General features: G+C 65.5%; 1 protein-coding gene across 3 annotated transcripts; it reads right to left on the reverse strand.

The window, feature by feature from the left end:
- Positions 1–372: 372 nt before the first annotated feature.
- On the reverse strand, positions 373–16285 carry ERCC2 (ERCC excision repair 2, TFIIH core complex helicase subunit). 3 transcript variants are annotated; one of them, XM_065859392.2, is made up of 23 exons: positions 16199–16285; positions 15342–15441; positions 15195–15272; positions 15018–15080; positions 14095–14208; positions 13906–14022; positions 12591–12707; positions 12380–12503; positions 12200–12296; positions 10643–10776; positions 9337–9505; positions 8161–8279; positions 7997–8066; positions 7006–7075; positions 6148–6249; positions 6002–6065; positions 4650–4771; positions 4475–4567; positions 3446–3518; positions 2900–2970; positions 2024–2167; positions 906–1049; positions 373–811 (listed from the first exon to the last, which is right to left on the reverse strand). In XM_065859392.2, exons 1-23 carry the CDS (start codon positions 16201–16203, stop codon positions 719–721), a joined length of 2283 nt encoding a protein of 760 aa, XP_065715464.1. In that variant the 5' UTR covers positions 16204–16285; the 3' UTR covers positions 373–718. The 3 variants fall into 3 exon arrangements, with proteins under 3 accessions (XP_065715464.1, XP_071656917.1, XP_071656918.1); XM_071800816.1 differs by lacking the exon at positions 6148–6249; XM_071800817.1 differs by lacking the exons at positions 373–811; positions 906–1049 and having other exon boundaries at positions 2030–2167; positions 4660–4771.
- Positions 16286–16290: the final 5 nt, after the last annotated feature.

Genomic DNA, 16290 nt, shown 5'->3' on the forward strand with positions numbered 1-16290 from the left:
CTGGATCAGGGCAATTCAAGCCGGGTCCCGCCCCCCCCGCCATGTCTGCCCCCCCCCGCCGTGTCCCGTTGTCCCCCCCCCCCCCGGTATTTTTAGGCCGGATCCGGTTTCCCGGGGGATCCGGTTTCGGCACCAGGGGGACCCCAAGGGGGGGGCGGGACGGGCGACAGGGACATGGGGGGGGCACCCATGGGTGGGGGGGCACCCTTCACCCCCCCCATAGCTCTGGGGGTGCCCTTGGCCATGGGGGTCCCCAAATTCTAGGGACGCTTTGGGGGGGTCACACAGTGACCGGACCCCCCCGGGGGGGTTAAGTTTGGGGGTCCCCACATGGTGAATAAGGGGGGGGGGCAGCAACACAGAGCAAGGGGGTGAACTGGGGGGCTCATATTTTATTGGGGGGGGGGTATAAAAAAAGAGGGAATTGAGGGGGGGGCTCCAGCTCAACCCCCCCAGAAACGTGGGGGGGTCCAGGGTGCCCCATGAAGCACTTGGGGGGCTCTAGGACCCCCCCAAAAGGAATATAGGGGGGTCCAGTTCCCCCAGCGCGTGGATCCAGGTCCCACCTTGAGCACACACTGGGGGGCCTGGGGTCCCTTTTCCCCCCATTGCATGGATCCAGGTCCCACTTTGAGCACACGTGGGGGGGCGTGGGGCCCTTTTGGGGTGCAGGGGGGTCCCCCCGATCCCCTGGGGGGGCTCAGATAATGCGGGGGGGTCAAAGCTGCTGCGCGATCCCCTCGATCCGCTGCAAAACCTCCTGAGACTGCAGCTGCTCCAGGGTCAGCAGTGAGAGCCCCAACTGATCCTCCTGCGGTTTGGGGGGGTCAGCGAGGGGTGGAACCCCCATAGCGCGATATGGGGGACCCAGGGGGCCCGGGGGGGTCCGGGGGGGTCCCCGTTACCTGCTGGAAGGGCTGAGCCATTTGGCGGAGGAAGAATTTGGCCACTTGAACGGCCTCGTCCACTGTGAGGTTGAGGTTGGAGTCGCTCAGGTGCTCCTGGATCCAGCGGGGGAGTTTGCCCCGTTTGTCGGCCCGGGCGAAACGCTGTGGGGGGAGAAAATGGGGGGTTAGGGGGGCTTGGGGGGGTCCCATGGTCCCCCCCATAACGGCACAATTGTCCCTAAAGCCGTAGAATTGGCCCCAAAGTGGTGGAATTGGCCCCAAAGTGGCAGAATTGGCCCCAAAGCGGCAGCTTCACCCGCTTGTCCTCCCATGGAAAATGTTGGGGGACACACGGGGGGGACGTGGGGGGGACCCAGGGAGGTGACAGCAGCTCGGGGGGGTCCCCAGGACCCCCCCCAAGAATTTTGTGGACCCCCGTTATTGGCAAAGTCCACATCCCCATGTCCCTGTGTCCCCATCCCCATTGGTGTCCCCAACCCAGAGCCCCCCCTAAACCTCTGGTTGACCCCAGGACCCAGGGGGGGACCCGGGGAGGTGACAGCAGCTTGGGGGGCACCCCCAAGAATTTTGGGGTCCCACCTTGTCGGCGAACACCATGAGGCCGTGTCCTTGTCCCTGTGTCCCCACGTCCCTGTGTCCCTGTCCCCATGTGTCCCCAACCCAGAGCCCCCCATAAACTTCTGGCTGACCCCAGGACCCAGGGGGGGACCCAGGGAGGTGACAGCAGCTCGGGGGGGTCCCCCCGGTTTCTGGGGTCCCACCTTGTCGGCAAAGCCCACATCCCTGTGTCCTTGTCCCTATGTCCCTGTGTCCCCATCCCCACTGATGTCCCCATTGGTGTCCCCAACTCAGATCCCCATGAACCTCTGGCTGACCCCAGGACCCAGGGGGGGACCCGGGGAGGTGACAGCAGCCCGGGGGGGTCCCCCCGATTTTTGGGGTCCCACCTTGTCGGTGAACACCATGAGGCCGTGTCCTTGTCCCTGTGTCCCCATCCCCACTGGTGTCCCCAACCCAGAGCCCCCCATAAACCTCTGGCTGACCCCAGGACCCAGGGGGGGACCCGGGGAGGTGACAGCAGCCCGGGGGGGTCCCCCCGGTTTTTGGGGTCCCACCTTGTCGGCGAACACCATGAGGCCGTAGTCGCTCTTGCCGCGCAGGGCCCGGCCCACGCACTGGGCCGCGTGGCGCATGGCGTCGAAGGTCAGGAAGTCGTTCTCCCGCAGCTGGAACTGGTCCCGCAGGTACTCGAGCCGGGCCTGGGGACACGGGGACAGCGTGGGGACAGCGTGGGGACATCGCTCGGACATGGTGGGGACGTCATAGGAACATGGCGGGGATATAGGGACAGGCTGGGGACATCGCAGGTGGCACCGCGCGAGGGGCAGGGACAGCCCATAGGGGACATGGACACACTGAGGACACGGGGACAGCGTGGGGACAGCGTGGGGACATCGCTGGGACACGGTGGGGACGTCATAGGAACATGGCGGGGATATAGGGACAGGCTGGGGACATCGCAGGTGGCACCGCGCGAGGGGCAGGGACAGCCCATAGGGGACATGGACACACTGGGGACACGGGGACAGCGTGGGGACAGCGTGGGGATATAGGGACAGGTTGGGGACATCGCAGGTGGCACCGCGCGAGGGGCAGGGACAGCCCATAGGGGACATGGACACACTGGGGACACAGGGACAGTGTGGGGACATCGTGGGGACAGCGTGGGGACAGCGTGAGGATATAGGGACAGGCTGGGGACATCACAGGTGGCACCGCTGGAGGGGCAGGGACACAATGGGGACATCATGGGGACATGGTGGGGACAGCCCATGGGGTATAGGGACAGGCTGGGGACAGCACAGGTGGCACCGTAGGAGGGGCAGGGGCACCCATGGGGGATAGGGACACAGTGGGGACATTGTGGGGACATCATGGGGACATTGTGGGGACACGGGGACATGGTGGTGTCCCCAAGTGTCCCCACTCACCTTCAGGATGCGGCTCTGGGTGTAGACGTAGGGGACACCGAACATGACGACAGCTCTGCCATAGTGATGAACTGGGGACACGGGGGACACAGGGGACACCGGGTTACATGGGGGACACAGGGGACAAAGGGGACATGGGAGACACGGGGGATATGGGGGGACATGGGCGGACATGGGGGACACAGAGGGACACCGGGTTACATGGGGGACAAAGGGGACATGGGGAGACAAGGGGACGCAGGGGACATGGGGGATATGAGGGGACGTGGGGGGACATAGGGGACATGGGGGGACACCGGGTTACATGGAGGACATGGGAGGACATGGGGGACAAAGGGACACAGGGGACATGGAGGGACACGGTGGGGATACGGGTGGACACGGGGGATGCAGGGGACACAAGGGGGACACGGGGGGCACAGGGGACACAGGGGACACAGGGGGACACGGGGGGACACGGGGGGGACAGGGGGGGACACGGGGGGCGCTCAGGCAGCTGCCACCGCGTCCCCAAGCCGCCGTGTCCCCGAGTGGCGCCGTCCTCACCGAAATCGATGCCCTCGGACACTTTGCCGCGGGCCACCGAGAGCAGGATGGCACCGCGGCCGTTCTCGCAGGCCTGGGGGAGACACCGCGGTTCCGGGGTGCACCGAGCCGCTTCGGGGTGCCCCACGGGTTCTGGGGTCCCCTGGGTGCTCTCAGGGTGCACACAGAGTGGGAGCTTTGGGGGTGCAAGTGGGTGCCCTCCCCTGCCCCTGGGTGCTTTTGGGGTGCCCATGGGTGCCCTCAGGGTTTTTGGGGTGCCCCATGGGTTCTGGGGTCCCCTGGGTGCTCTCGGGGTGCACACAGAGTGGGAGCTTTGGGGGTGCAAGTGGGTGCCCTCCCCTGTCCCTGGGTGCTTTTGGGGTGCCCATGGGTGCCCTTAGGGTTTTTGGGGTGCCCCATGGGTTCTGGGGTCCCCTGGGTGCTCTCGGGGTGCACACAGAGTGGGAGCTTTGGGGGTGCAAGTGGGTGCCCTCCCCTGTCCCTGGGTGCTTTATGAGTGCAAAGAAAGGTTTTGGGTGCTCTTAGGGTTTTTGGGGTGCCCCATGGGTTTTGGGGTCCCCTGGGTGCCATTATGGTGCCCAGAGGGGTTTTGGGGTGCTCATGGGACCCTTGGGGTGCCCAGGTAGGTTCTGGGGTGCCCACGGGTGCTATTAGGGTGCTCTTGGGGTCCCATTGGGTGCGCAGAGGTGTTTTGGGGTGTCCTTGGGATGCACATGGGTGCTCTTGGGGTTTTGGGTGCTCCTGGGTGCCATTAGGGTGCCAAGGTAGGTTTTGGGGTGCCCCATGGGTTCTGGGGTCCCCTGGGTGCTCTTGGGATGCACACGGGGAGTTTTGGGGGTGCAAGTGGGTGCCCTCCCCTACCCCTGGGTGCTTTTGGGGTGCAAAGGATTTTGGGTGCCTTGGGACCCTTGGGGTGCAAAGAAAGGATTCTGGGTGCCCCTGGGAGCCTTGGGGTGCCCGGGCAGGTGTCGGGGTGCCCGTGGGTGCTATCGGGGTGCCCCGGGGTCCCCAAACCGGGGGTGTCCCCACCTCCTGGTACTTCTCCAGGGCCACGCTGGTCTCGGCGCCGTCCTGCGTCTCGATGAAGATGAGTTTGTTGCGCTGGATGTTCTCCAGGATACCCTGGGGACAAAGGGACCCGTTTGGGGGGGGTCAGGGACAGCTGGTGACACTCGGTGACACTCGGGGACACCTGGGGACGTACCTGCTCGTACCAGGAGGCCACGATGTTCTCCATGTACTGGTAGCTGGTGAAAAAGGCCACCAGCCCGTCGGGGACGATGGCCGAGAGCTCCAGCAGCAGGTTCCCGTAGTTCCGGATGACGGCTGCGGGGGGGCGGTGGCACCAAGGGGTGGCACCATGGGGTGGCACCGGGTCCCCAGGTGCCCCCAGAGTCACCTCGGGGGTGTCCCTGTCACCCCTGGGCTGGCACGTTGGTGTCCCCTCCCAGTTCTGGCCCTGCCCCCATAACCCCTGTCATCCTGTCCCTGTCACCCCCCTGTCCCCATAACCCTGTCCCCGTCACCCCCTTGTCCACGTCACCCTGTCCCACCCAGCCCCATAACCCTATCCCTGTCACCCCCTGTCCCCATAACCCCTGTCCATGTCACCCCCCTGTCCCCATAACCCTGTCTCTGTCACCCCATCCCTGTCACCCTGTCCATGTCACCCCCGTCCCCATAACCCTGTCACTGTCACCCTGTCCCCTCCAGCCCTATAACCCCATCCCTGTCAACCCCTGTCCCCATAACCCTGTCCCTGTCACCCTGTCCCTGTCACCCACCCTGTCCCCATAACCCTATCCCTATCACCCCCCTGTCACCCTGTCCTTGTCACCCCCCTGTCCCCATCACCTTGTGTCCCCCCATTCCCCATAACCACAACCCTGTCACCCCCTTGTCCTCATAACCCAGTCACTGTCACCCTGTCCCTGTCACCCCCCTGTCCCCATAACCCCATCACTGTCACCCCCGTCCCCATAACCCTGTCCCTGTCACCTTGTCTCTGCCCCCATAACCCTGTGCCCTCCAGCCCCATAACCCCATCGCTGTCACCCCTCCGTCCCCATAACCCTGTCCCTGTCACCCCATCCCTGTCACCCTGCTCATGTCACCCCCCAGTCCCCATAACCCTGTCCATGTCACCCCTCTGTCCCCATAACCCTGTCCCTGTCACCCCATCCCTGTCACCCTGCCCATGTCAGCCCCCAGTCCCCATAACCCTGTCTCTGTCACCCCCCTGTCCCCATAACCCCTGTCACCCTATCCCTGTCACCCCTTGTCCCCCCCAGCCCCATAACCACATCCCTGTCACCCCCCTGTCCCTGTCACCCCATCCCTATCAACCCCTTGTCCCCCCCAGCCCCATAACCCCTGTCCCTGTCACCCCCCTGTCCCCATAACCCTGTCCCTGTCACCTTGTCCCTGTCACCCCTTGTCCCCCCCAGCCCCATAACCCCTGTCCCTGTCACCCCATCCCTATCACCCCCCTATCCCCCCCAGCCCCATAACCCCGTCCCTGTCCCCATAACCCCGTCCCTGTCCCCGTGTCCCCACCGATGTCCTCGCGCGTCTCGAACTTGGAGCTCATGGCCACTTGGTCGTTGCCGCGTCCCACGACCTGGGGGGGACACGCGGGGGACACCGCGGTGACACCAGTGTCCCCGACCCCCCCGCCCCCTGTCCCCGTGTCCCCCCCTCACCATGGGGCACAGGCAGGTCCGGGCCAGCGTCATGGTGAACGTCGCCATGGTAACGGGCCGGAAGTCCAGGATTTTGGGGTAAATGTCCAGCGGGGACAGAGTCTGGGGGGGACATGGGGACAGAGGGGACGGGGTCACCCCCAGGGGGCCTGGGAGTGACACAGGGGACATGGGATGGGGGTACCCAGGGGACACGGGGGGGCACAGGGCAGGGGGAACACAGGGGACATGGATGGACACAGGGGACACGGGGGGACATGGGGGGACACAGGGGGACATGGAGGGGACACAGGGGACATGGAGGGGACAAAGGGGGACATGGAGGGGACAAAGGGGGACACAGGGGGCACAGGACAGAAGGGACACAGGACGGGGGATGCAGGGGACATGGGGGGGGCACAGGGGACATGGCGGGGACACAGGGGACAAGGGGGGACATGGGGGGACACAGGGGACAAGGGGGGACATGGGGGGACACGGGACAAGGGAGGACATGGGGGGACATGGGGCACATGGAACGGGGGGACACAGGACAGAGGGGACAACAGGGGACATGGGGGGACACATGGGGGTCACAGGGGACATGAAGGGACACAGGGGGGGCACAGGGGACATAGGACAGAGGGGACAAAGGACAGGGAGATGCAGGGGGGACACAGGAGACACAAGGGGACATGAGGGGACACAGGTGGGTCACAGGGGACACAGGACGGGGGATGCAGGGGGGACACAGGGGGGTCACAGGGGACAGGGGGGACACAGGGGGGCCACAGGGGACAGGGGGGACACAGGGGGGTCACAGGGGACAGGGGGGACACAGGGGGGGACACGAGGGACACGGGGGACACGGGGACTCACCCCCGAGGTGATGATGACGGACTGGAAGCGCTCGAACACGGGTTTGATGGCGATGGAGGCGTCCATGCAGCTGGGGGGGACACACGCGCCCTCGGTGACACCGCTGTCCCCACAGTGTCCCCACAGTGTCCCCACAGTGTCCCCCCAGGACTCTGTCACCTTCCCTGGGGTGACACTGCCCCTCTTGTGTCCCCCCATGTCCCCTCTGTCCCCCCGTCCTATGTTCCCCCATGTCCCCTGTGATCCCCCATGTCCCCTGTGTCCCGTGTCCCCTCTGTACCCCCATATCCCCTGTGTGTCCCCCATGTCCCCTATGTCCTATGTCCCCCCGTCCCATGTCCTCCTGTGTCCCCCTGTCCCATGTCCCCCCATGTCCCCTGTGTCCCCCTGTCCTGTGTCCCCCCATATTCCCTGTGTCCCCCCCATGTCTCCTATGTCCTATGTCCCCCCGTCCCATGTCCTCCTGTGTCCCCCCATGTCCCCTGTGTCCCCCTGCCCCATGTCCCCCCACATCCCCTGTGTCCCCCTGTCCTGTGTCCCCCCTCATGTCCCCTATGTCCTATGTCCCCCCGTCCCATGTCCCCCCATGTCCCCTGTCCTGTATCCCCCCATATTCCCTGTGTCCCCCCCATGTCTCCTATGTCCCCCCGTCCCATGTCCTCCTGTGTCCCCCCCATGTCCCCTGTGTCCCCCTGCCCCATGTCCCCCCAGGTCCCCTGTGTCCCCCTGTCCTGTGTCCCCCCATATCCCCTGTGACCCCCCATGTCCCCCCCGTGTCCTCCCATGTCCCCTGTCCCCCACTTGTCACCCTGAGGGGACACCTGTGACCCTGGGGGGCTACATGGAAGCCCAAGGGGGTGGTGGCATTGCCAAGAGGGGCAGTGCCACCCAGGGAAGGTGACACAGAGTCCTGGGGGGGACATGGGACCTGGTGGGGAGAACATGGGACCTGGGGTGTCACTTGTCACCCTGGGGGGGCCACTGTCCCCACCTGAAGTGCAGCACGGGGTTGGCGATGGTGGGGGTGCGGTCGTCAAAGGGCTCGATGATGATGGTGAAACCTGGGGGGGGAAGAGGGGGATGAAGATTTCGGGGGGGCACCCATGGGTGGGGGGGCACCCATGGGTGGCGGGGGGGGGTCGGGGGTGCCCCCACCCTTGGCGTAGGTGCTGACGAGGGTGGCGAAGTTGGCGACGAGGGTGATGGGGGAGAAATCGGCCACGTCCGTCACCTCCAGCGTGCGCAGCAGCGAGTGCAGGCGCTCCGAGCAGAACCTGGGGGGGCGCTTGTGACACCGGGGGGCGCTTGTGACACTGGGGGAAGTGTCACCCCAGGGAAGGGGACACAGAGTCCTGGGGGGGGACACGGGACACTGGGGGGGACACAGGACCTGGGAGGGGACACAGGACACCAAGGCGGGGTTGCAGGTCACCTGGGGGGGTCCCAGGTCACCCAGGGGGTGTCACCACCATGGAGGGGTCCCAGGTCACCCAGTGGGTCCCAGGTCACCCAGGGGGTGTCACCACCATGGGGGGGGTCCCAGGTCACCCAGTGGGTCCCAGGTCACCCAGGGGGTGTCACCACCATGGGGGGGGTCCCAGGTCACCCAGTGGGTCCCATGTCCCCGGGGGGGGTCCCATGTCCTCGGGTGGGGTCCCATGTCCCCTGGGAGAGTCCCATGTCCCCAGGGGGAGGTCCCAGGTTCCCATGGGGGTCCCATGTCCCCGGGGGGTCCCACGTCCCCCGGAGGGGTCCCATGTCCCTGGGGGTGTCCCATGTCCCCTGGGCGGGCTCCCAGGTTTCCTGGGGCGTCCCATGTCCCCTGGAGGGTCCCACGTCCCTGGGGGGGGTCCCATGTCCCCTGGGGGGTCCCATGTCCCCAGGGGGCGTCCCTTGTCCCCCAGGGGGTATCACCACCATGGGGGGGTCCCATGTCCCATGGGGGGTCCCATGTCCCCAGGGGGCGTCCCTTGTCCCCCAGGGGGTATCACCACCATGGGGGGGTCCCATGTCCCATGGGGGGTCCCATGTCCCCAGGGGGCGTCCCTTGTCCCCTAGGGGGTATCACCACCATGGGGGGGTCCCATGTCCCATGGGGGGTCCCACATCCCCGGGGGGGTGTCCCATGTCCCCCTGGGGGGGTCCCTTGTCCCCCAGGGGGTATCACGACCATGGCGGGGGTCCCATGTCCCATGGGGGGTCCCATGTCCCCGGGGGGGGTCCCAGGTTCCCAGGGGGGTCCCATGTCCCCGGGGGCGGGGGTCCCATGTCCCATGGGGGGTCCCACATCCCCGGGAGGGGCTCCCATGTCCCGGGGGGGGCGTCACCCACCGCAGGGGCTTGCGCTCGATGCAGACGCGCTCGTGCAGGTCCTTGAGGAAGGCGGGGGGGCTCTCGCGCACCCCCCGGGGCCCCCGCACCCGCGCCCGCAGGTAGGAGACGAACCGGCGCAGGAACCCCACAAAGTGCTCGGCCGTGCGGATGCTGCCGGGAACCGCTTCTGGGGGGGGGAGCACACGGGGGGGTCAGCGGGGACACCCCCAAACCACACAGACCCCCCTGAACCACACAGACCCCTCCAGACCCCCCCAAACCCACAGGGGGCTCAGGGACCCCCAAAGTGCTCGGCCATGCGGATGCTGCTGGGAACCACTTGGGGGGGGGGAACACATGAGGGGGTCAGCGGGGACACCCCCAAACCACACAGACCCTCGTGAACCCCATAGACCCCCCCAAACTTCCCCAGACCCCCCCAAAATATAGAGGGGGCTCAGGGACCCCCAAAGTGCTTGCCCATGTGGATGCTGCCGGGAACCGCTTGGAGGGGGGGAACACACATGGGGGGGTCAGTGAGGACACCCCCAAACCCCATAGACACCCCCAAACCACACAGACACCCCCAGACCCCCCCCAAACCCACAGGGGGCTCAGGGACCCCCAAAGTGCTCGGCCGTACAGATACTGCTGGGAACTGCGTGTGGGGGAGGAAACACGTGGGGGGGCCAGCGGGGACACCCCCAAACCACACAGACCCCCCTGAACCCCATAGACCCCCCCAAACCCCCTGAGACCCCCCCAAACCTCCCCAGACCCCCCCAAACCCAGCGGTGTCTCAGGGACCCCCCCAGTTCAGCTGGAAGGAGCTCAGGGAGCACCAGGGGTTGGGGACACCCCAAAGCGTTTTGGGGGGTCCCCAAAGCAACAGGGACCTCAGCCACCCCCCCAGCAGAGAAAAGGGGGCTTGGGGGCTCCCCCAAAGTCCCCAGGGCCCCCCCAAAGTCCTCAGGGCTCCCCAGGAACCCCCCAGCTCAGCTGGGAGCACCAGGGACCAGTGTGGATCTGGGGATCCCCCAGAGCATTTTGGGGGGTCCCCAGAGCAATAGGGACCTCAAGCCCCCCCAAGTAGAGAAAAGGGGGTTCAGGGGCCCCCCAAAGTGCTCAGGGCCCCCCAAAGTGTTCAGAGACCCCCAGAGTCCTCAGGGCCCCCCCAAAGTGCTCAGGGTCCCCCAGCTCAGTCAGAAGGAGCTCAGGGGCTGGGGACACCCCAAAGCGTTTTGGGGGGTCCCCAAAGCAACAGGGACCTCCGCCCCCCACCCCAGCAGAGAAAAGGGGGTTGGGGGCCCCCCAGCGCCCCCACCTCGCAGGATCTGGTCGGGCAGGACGGGGTTGGCCAGGTAGAGGTCGGTGTCCCGCGCCACCCCCGCCTCGCGCAGCCCCTCCACCAGGCGCCGGTACTCGTCCGCCAGGCGGCGCGCGTCCGTGTCCTTCACCCTGGGACAGCAACGGGGGACAGCGGGTGACAACGGGGACGACAACGGGGGACAGCGGGTGACAACGGGGACAACAACGGGGGACAGCGGGTGACAACGGGGACAACAACGGGGGACAGTGGGTGACAACGGGGACGACAACGGGGGACAGCGGGTGACAACGGGGACAACAACGGGGGACAGCGGGTGACAACGGGGACGACAACGGGGGACAGCGGGTGACAACGGGGACAACAACAGGGGACAACAATGGGGGACAGTGGGTGACAACAGGGACAACAACGGGGGACAGCGGATGACAACAGGGACAACAACAGGGGACGACAACGGGGGACAGCGGGTGACAACGGGGACGACAACGGGGGACAGCGGGTGACAACGGGGGACAACAACGGGGGACAGTGGGTGACAACGGGGGACAACAACGGGGGACAGCGGGTGACAACGGGGGACAACAACGGGGGACAGTGGGTGACAACGGGGGACAACAACGGGGGACAACAACGGGGGACAACAACGGGGGACACCGAGTGACAACGGGGGACAACCGGGTGACAACAATGGGGGATACCAGGTGACAACCAGGGACACCGGGTGACAATGGGGGACACCGGGTGACAACAACGGGGGACACCAGGTGACAACAATGGGGGACAACTGGGTGACAACAATGAACACCAGGTGGCAACAACAGGGGACACCGGGTGACACCGGGGGACACCTGGAAACAATGGGGGACGACAATGGGGGACGACAATGGGGGACGACAATGGGGGACGACAATGGGGGACGACAATGGGGGACGACAATGGGGGACGACAATGGGGGACGACAATGGGGAACACCCGGGGACAACAGGGGACAGCAGGTGACAACAACGGGGGACAACCGGGTGACAACGGGGGACACCGGGTAACAACAATGGGGGACACCAGGTGACAACAGGGGACACCTAGGGACAACACCGGGGGACGACTGGGTGACAACCACAGGGGACACCGGGTGACAACCATGGGGGAAAACCAGGTGACAACAACAGGTGACAACCAGGGACACCGGTTGACAACCACGGGGGACACCAAGTGACAACAATGGGGAACAACAAGTGACAACAACAGGGGACAACCGGGTGATGACAACAGGGGACAACTGGGTGACAACCAGGGACACCGGGTGACAATGGGTGACAACAATGGCAAACACTGGGTGACAACCAGGGACACTGGGGGACATTCAAGTGACAACAAGGGACACCAGGTGACAGCAGGTAACAACCAGGTGACAACGGGGGATACCAGGAGACAACGGGTGACAACAATGGCAGACGCTGGGTGACAACCAGGGACAACGGGTGACACTGGGGGACACAGGGGACAACCGGGTGACAACGGGGGACATCGGGTGACACCGGGGGACGCCCTCACTTCTGGATGGCGGCCTGCAGAGCGCCCACGTTGGCCTGGCAGCGGTCGAGCGTGCGCCGGGTGATGGTCACCCCCATGGAGTCGATGCAGACGTTGTCTGCGGCGGGTGACAAAGGGGCGGCGCTGTCACCCCCGCGTCACCGCGGCGCCACCGCGGCGTCACCGCGGCGGGGTCCTCACCGATGTTATGCGCCTCGTCGAAAACCACCACCGATTTCTTGGCCAGCTCTCGGGAAACCAGCTCCGCAATTTTGGGGTCCAGCAGGTAGTGGTAGCTGTAAACGACCACGTTGGCGTGGAGGATCTTTTTTGGGGGGGGACACACGTAAAATTAGGGGTGTCTGGGGACGTTTGGGGACAGGGACACCCCCGGGTCCCCCCCCCCCCGTACCGAGTAGCGGGCGAGGAAATAGGGGCACCAGCCCTTCTGGCGGCCGTGGGCCTTGAGGTCGTCCACGTTGTAGACGCCGTAGGGGAGCGGGACGTCGCGCCCGTGGGTGTCGAAATCCTGGGGGGGGATGTGGGGGGGTTGGGGGCACCCCGGGGTGCTGGGGGGGGAGCTGGGGGGAAATTGGGGCACCCCGGGGTGCTGGGGAGGGAGACACATGGGGGGGTTGGGGGCACCCCGGGGTGCTGGGGGGGAGCTGGGGGGAAATTGGGGCACCCTGGGGTGCTGGGAGGAATTTTGGGGACCCCAGGGATTTGGGGATCCAGTTAGGGACTGGGGGGCACCCTGGGGTGCTGGAGGGGGGAAGACATGGGGGGGATTGAGGGCACCCCGGGGTGCTGGGGGGCGGAGCTGGGGGGATATTGGGGCACCCCGGGGTGCTGGGGGGGAGACACATGGGGGGGTTGGGGGGACCCTGGGGTGCTGGGCGGGACACACAGGGGGGAAATTGGGGCACCCTGGGGTGCTGGGGGGGGACCCTGGGGTGCTGGGGGGGACACACAGGGGGGAAATTGGGGCACCCTGGGGTGCTGGGAGGGGATCTGGGGGGAAATTGGGCACCCTGGGGTGCTGGGGGGAATTGGGGTCACCCCAGGGTGCTGGGGATCCAGTTAGGTACTGGGGGGCACCCTGGGGTGCTGGGGATCCTGTTGGGGACCGGGGAGGGGGGATCCCAGAGTCTCAGGACCACCCCAGGGCACCCAGGACCCAGCAGGAGCCTGTGGGACCCCGTGGGTCCCTGGGTGCCTGTTGGGGGGATTGAGGGGTCGGGGGGATCAATGGGTCACGGGGATCAATGGGTTGTGGGGATCGAGGGGTCAGGGGGATCGAGGGGTGGGGGGCATTGAGAGGTCAGGGGGGATCGAGGGGTCGGGGGGATGGATGGGTCAGGGGGATTGAGGGATCAAGGGGATCAAGGGATCAGGGGGATCAAGGGGTCGGGGGGATCCATGGGTTGGGGGGATCTGTGGGTTGGGGGGATCCGTGGGTTGGGGGGATTGAGGGGTCAGGGGGATCAATGGGTCAGGGGATTGAGGGGTCAGGGGATCGAGGGGTCGGGGCAATCGAGGGGTCAGGGGGATCCGTGGGTCGGGGCGATTGAGGGGTCGGGGCGATCGAGGGGGTCGAGGCGATCAAGGGGGTGGGGTGGATCTGTGGGTGGGGGGGATCCGTGGGTCGGGGGATCAATGGGTCGGGGGGATCCATGGGTTGGGGGATCAATGGGTGGGGGGGATCCGTGGGCCGGGGGGTCCCTCACCTCGAAGAAGCGGCAGGCGGGGACGGAGCCGTCGCGCTGCCGCTGCGCCCGCACGTACGAGGCCGTCAGGGCCAGGCAGCGGCTGTCCACCTCCTTCCCGAAGCGCAGCGCCGACACCTGGGCACCCAGCGTCACCCCCACGTCCCCCCGGGTCCCCCCGGGCCCCCCGGTGGGTCCCGTCCCCCTCACCTCGGGGTGGATGCAAAGGTTCTTGCGGGAGCTCAGCGCCAGCCCCAGGAACGGCACCTTCTCCCCCAGCTCCTGCTCGTAGAAATCCAGCAGCTTCCGCAGCTCCTCGACCACCTGCGGCGGCAAAAGATCACGGAACGATCACGGAACGGTCACGGAATGGTCACGGAATGGTCACGGAACGATCACGGGACGGTCACGGAATGATCACGGGACAGGATCGGAAGGGACCCCAAAAGATCATCTATTCTGGAGCCTTCCCGGCCACAGCACTCAGTGTTCCCAGCTGGGCTCCCATCCAAGTGCTGACCGGACCCGACCCTGCTTAGCTTCCCAGATCGGGCATTCTCAGGGCGCTATGGCTGTATACATTACATATATGTATATATATACAATCCCTATGTATAACGTCATAATATCTGAACTAAACCGTTTTTTCAAGGGCGGAATAGAGGGGCAGGAGAACCTCTCTGGATCTACTGACCACCCCCTTCTAATCCCCCCCAGGTCCCATTGGCCTTCATGGTCTCCCATCCAAGCACTGACCGGGGCCGACCCTGCTTAGCTTCCCAGATCAGCCATTCTCAGGGCGCTACGGCTGCATATATTATATATACATATACATATATGTTCCCCACGCATATCCTGACAGTATCTGGACTAAACCCTTTATTTAAGGACAAGAGAACCTCTCTGACCTACTGACCACCCCCTTCTAATCCCCCCCAGGTCCCATTGGCCTTCATGGTCTCCCATCCAAGTGCTGACCGGGCCCGACCCTGCTTAGCTTTCCAGATCAGACGAGATGGGGCGTTCTCAGGGCGGTATAGCTGGATATATTATATACGTATATATACGTTCACCATGTATATGCTGATAGTACCTGAACTAAACCTTTCTCCCCTTTAAGAAACGCTCCTCACCTTCTCGATCTCCGGCACCGTGCGGGAGCAATAGATGAGCTTGGTGACATCGAGCGGCCGCGCCTGGGGACACAAAGCGGTGCTGGGATCTGCCGGGATCCACCAGGATCTGCCGGGATCTGCTGGGATCTGCCAGGATCCGCCGGGATCCGCCAGGATCCGCCGGGATCCGCTCACCCGCTGATAGGCCACGATGAGCGAGAGCAGCGACACCGTCTTCCCGGTCCCCGAGGGCATCTCCAGGACGCCGTGACCCTGTGATGGCAGCGTTGTCACCCCACGGGGGATCCCCGGGGATCCCGGATCACCGGATCCCGCCCGTACCTTGGCGTCCAGCGTGCGCTTGAGCTCCAGCATGTAGGAGAACTGCTCGGGGTAGATGTAGTCATAGGGGAAATAAACCAGGAGCCCGTCGATGTTGAGCCTGAGGGGGAGAGCAGGAGATCCCACCCGATCCCACGGAGACCGGAGGATCCATTGGGGCTGGGGGGGGCCTGGGGTGGTAATGGGGGTCCTGGGGTGACAATGGGGGATCCTGGGGTGACAATGGGGTGGCAATGGGGGTCCTGGGGTGACAATGGGAGGATAGTAGGGGTCCCTGGGGTGACAATGGGGTGGCAATGGGGGTCCTGGGGTGATAATGGGGATCCTGGGGTGACAATGGGAGGATAGTAGGGGTCCCTGGGGTGACAATGGGGTGGCAATGGTGGTCTTGGGGTGATAATGGGGATCCTGGGGTGGCAATTGGGGGGCAATGGGGATCCTAGGGTGACAATGGGGCATCCTGGGGTGACAATGGGGGGATGGTGGGGGGTCCTGAGGTGACAATGGGGTGGCAATGGGGATCCTGGGGTGATAATGGGGCGTCCTGGGGTGGCAATGGGGGTCCTGGGGTGCCAATGGGGTGATAATGGGGGGTCCTGGGGTGACAACGGGGGGATAATAGGAGGATAATGGGGTCCCTGGGGTGCCAATGGGGGGATAATGGCAGGTCCTAGGGTGACAATGGGGGTCCTGGGGTGACACTTGGGGGTCCCGGGGTTACACGAGGGTCCCTGGGTGCCAACGGGGTCCCTGGGGTTACAATGGGGGTCCCTGGGTGCCAACGGGGTCCCTGGGGTGACAATGGGGGTCCCTGGGTGCCAATGGGGGTCCCGGAGAGACCCCGCTCCCCCGCTCACTTCATCGCTCCCGCCGCTTCCCCGCCGCCGCCGCCGAGACTCCGCCCCTTCCGGTCCCCCCTCTTCAACCCGCTCCACCCTCGGATTGGCCG

The sequence above is a fragment of the Patagioenas fasciata genome, chromosome 33, assembly GCF_037038585.1.
Source record: "Patagioenas fasciata isolate bPatFas1 chromosome 33, bPatFas1.hap1, whole genome shotgun sequence".
Classification (NCBI taxonomy): domain Eukaryota; kingdom Metazoa; phylum Chordata; class Aves; order Columbiformes; family Columbidae; genus Patagioenas; species Patagioenas fasciata.

Excerpts from the sequence above, each read along its gene's own strand:
- ERCC2 (XM_065859392.2), bottom strand. Across the intron at positions 12,504-12,590 it reads ATTTCCTCGCCCGCTACTCG|ATCCTCCACGCCAACGTGGT; the intron begins GTACGGGGGGGG and ends CCCCCAAAAAAG. Across the intron at positions 2,168-2,899 it reads CCCAGAGCCGCATCCTGAAG|GCCCGGCTCGAGTACCTGCG; the intron begins GTGAGTGGGGAC and ends CCGTGTCCCCAG.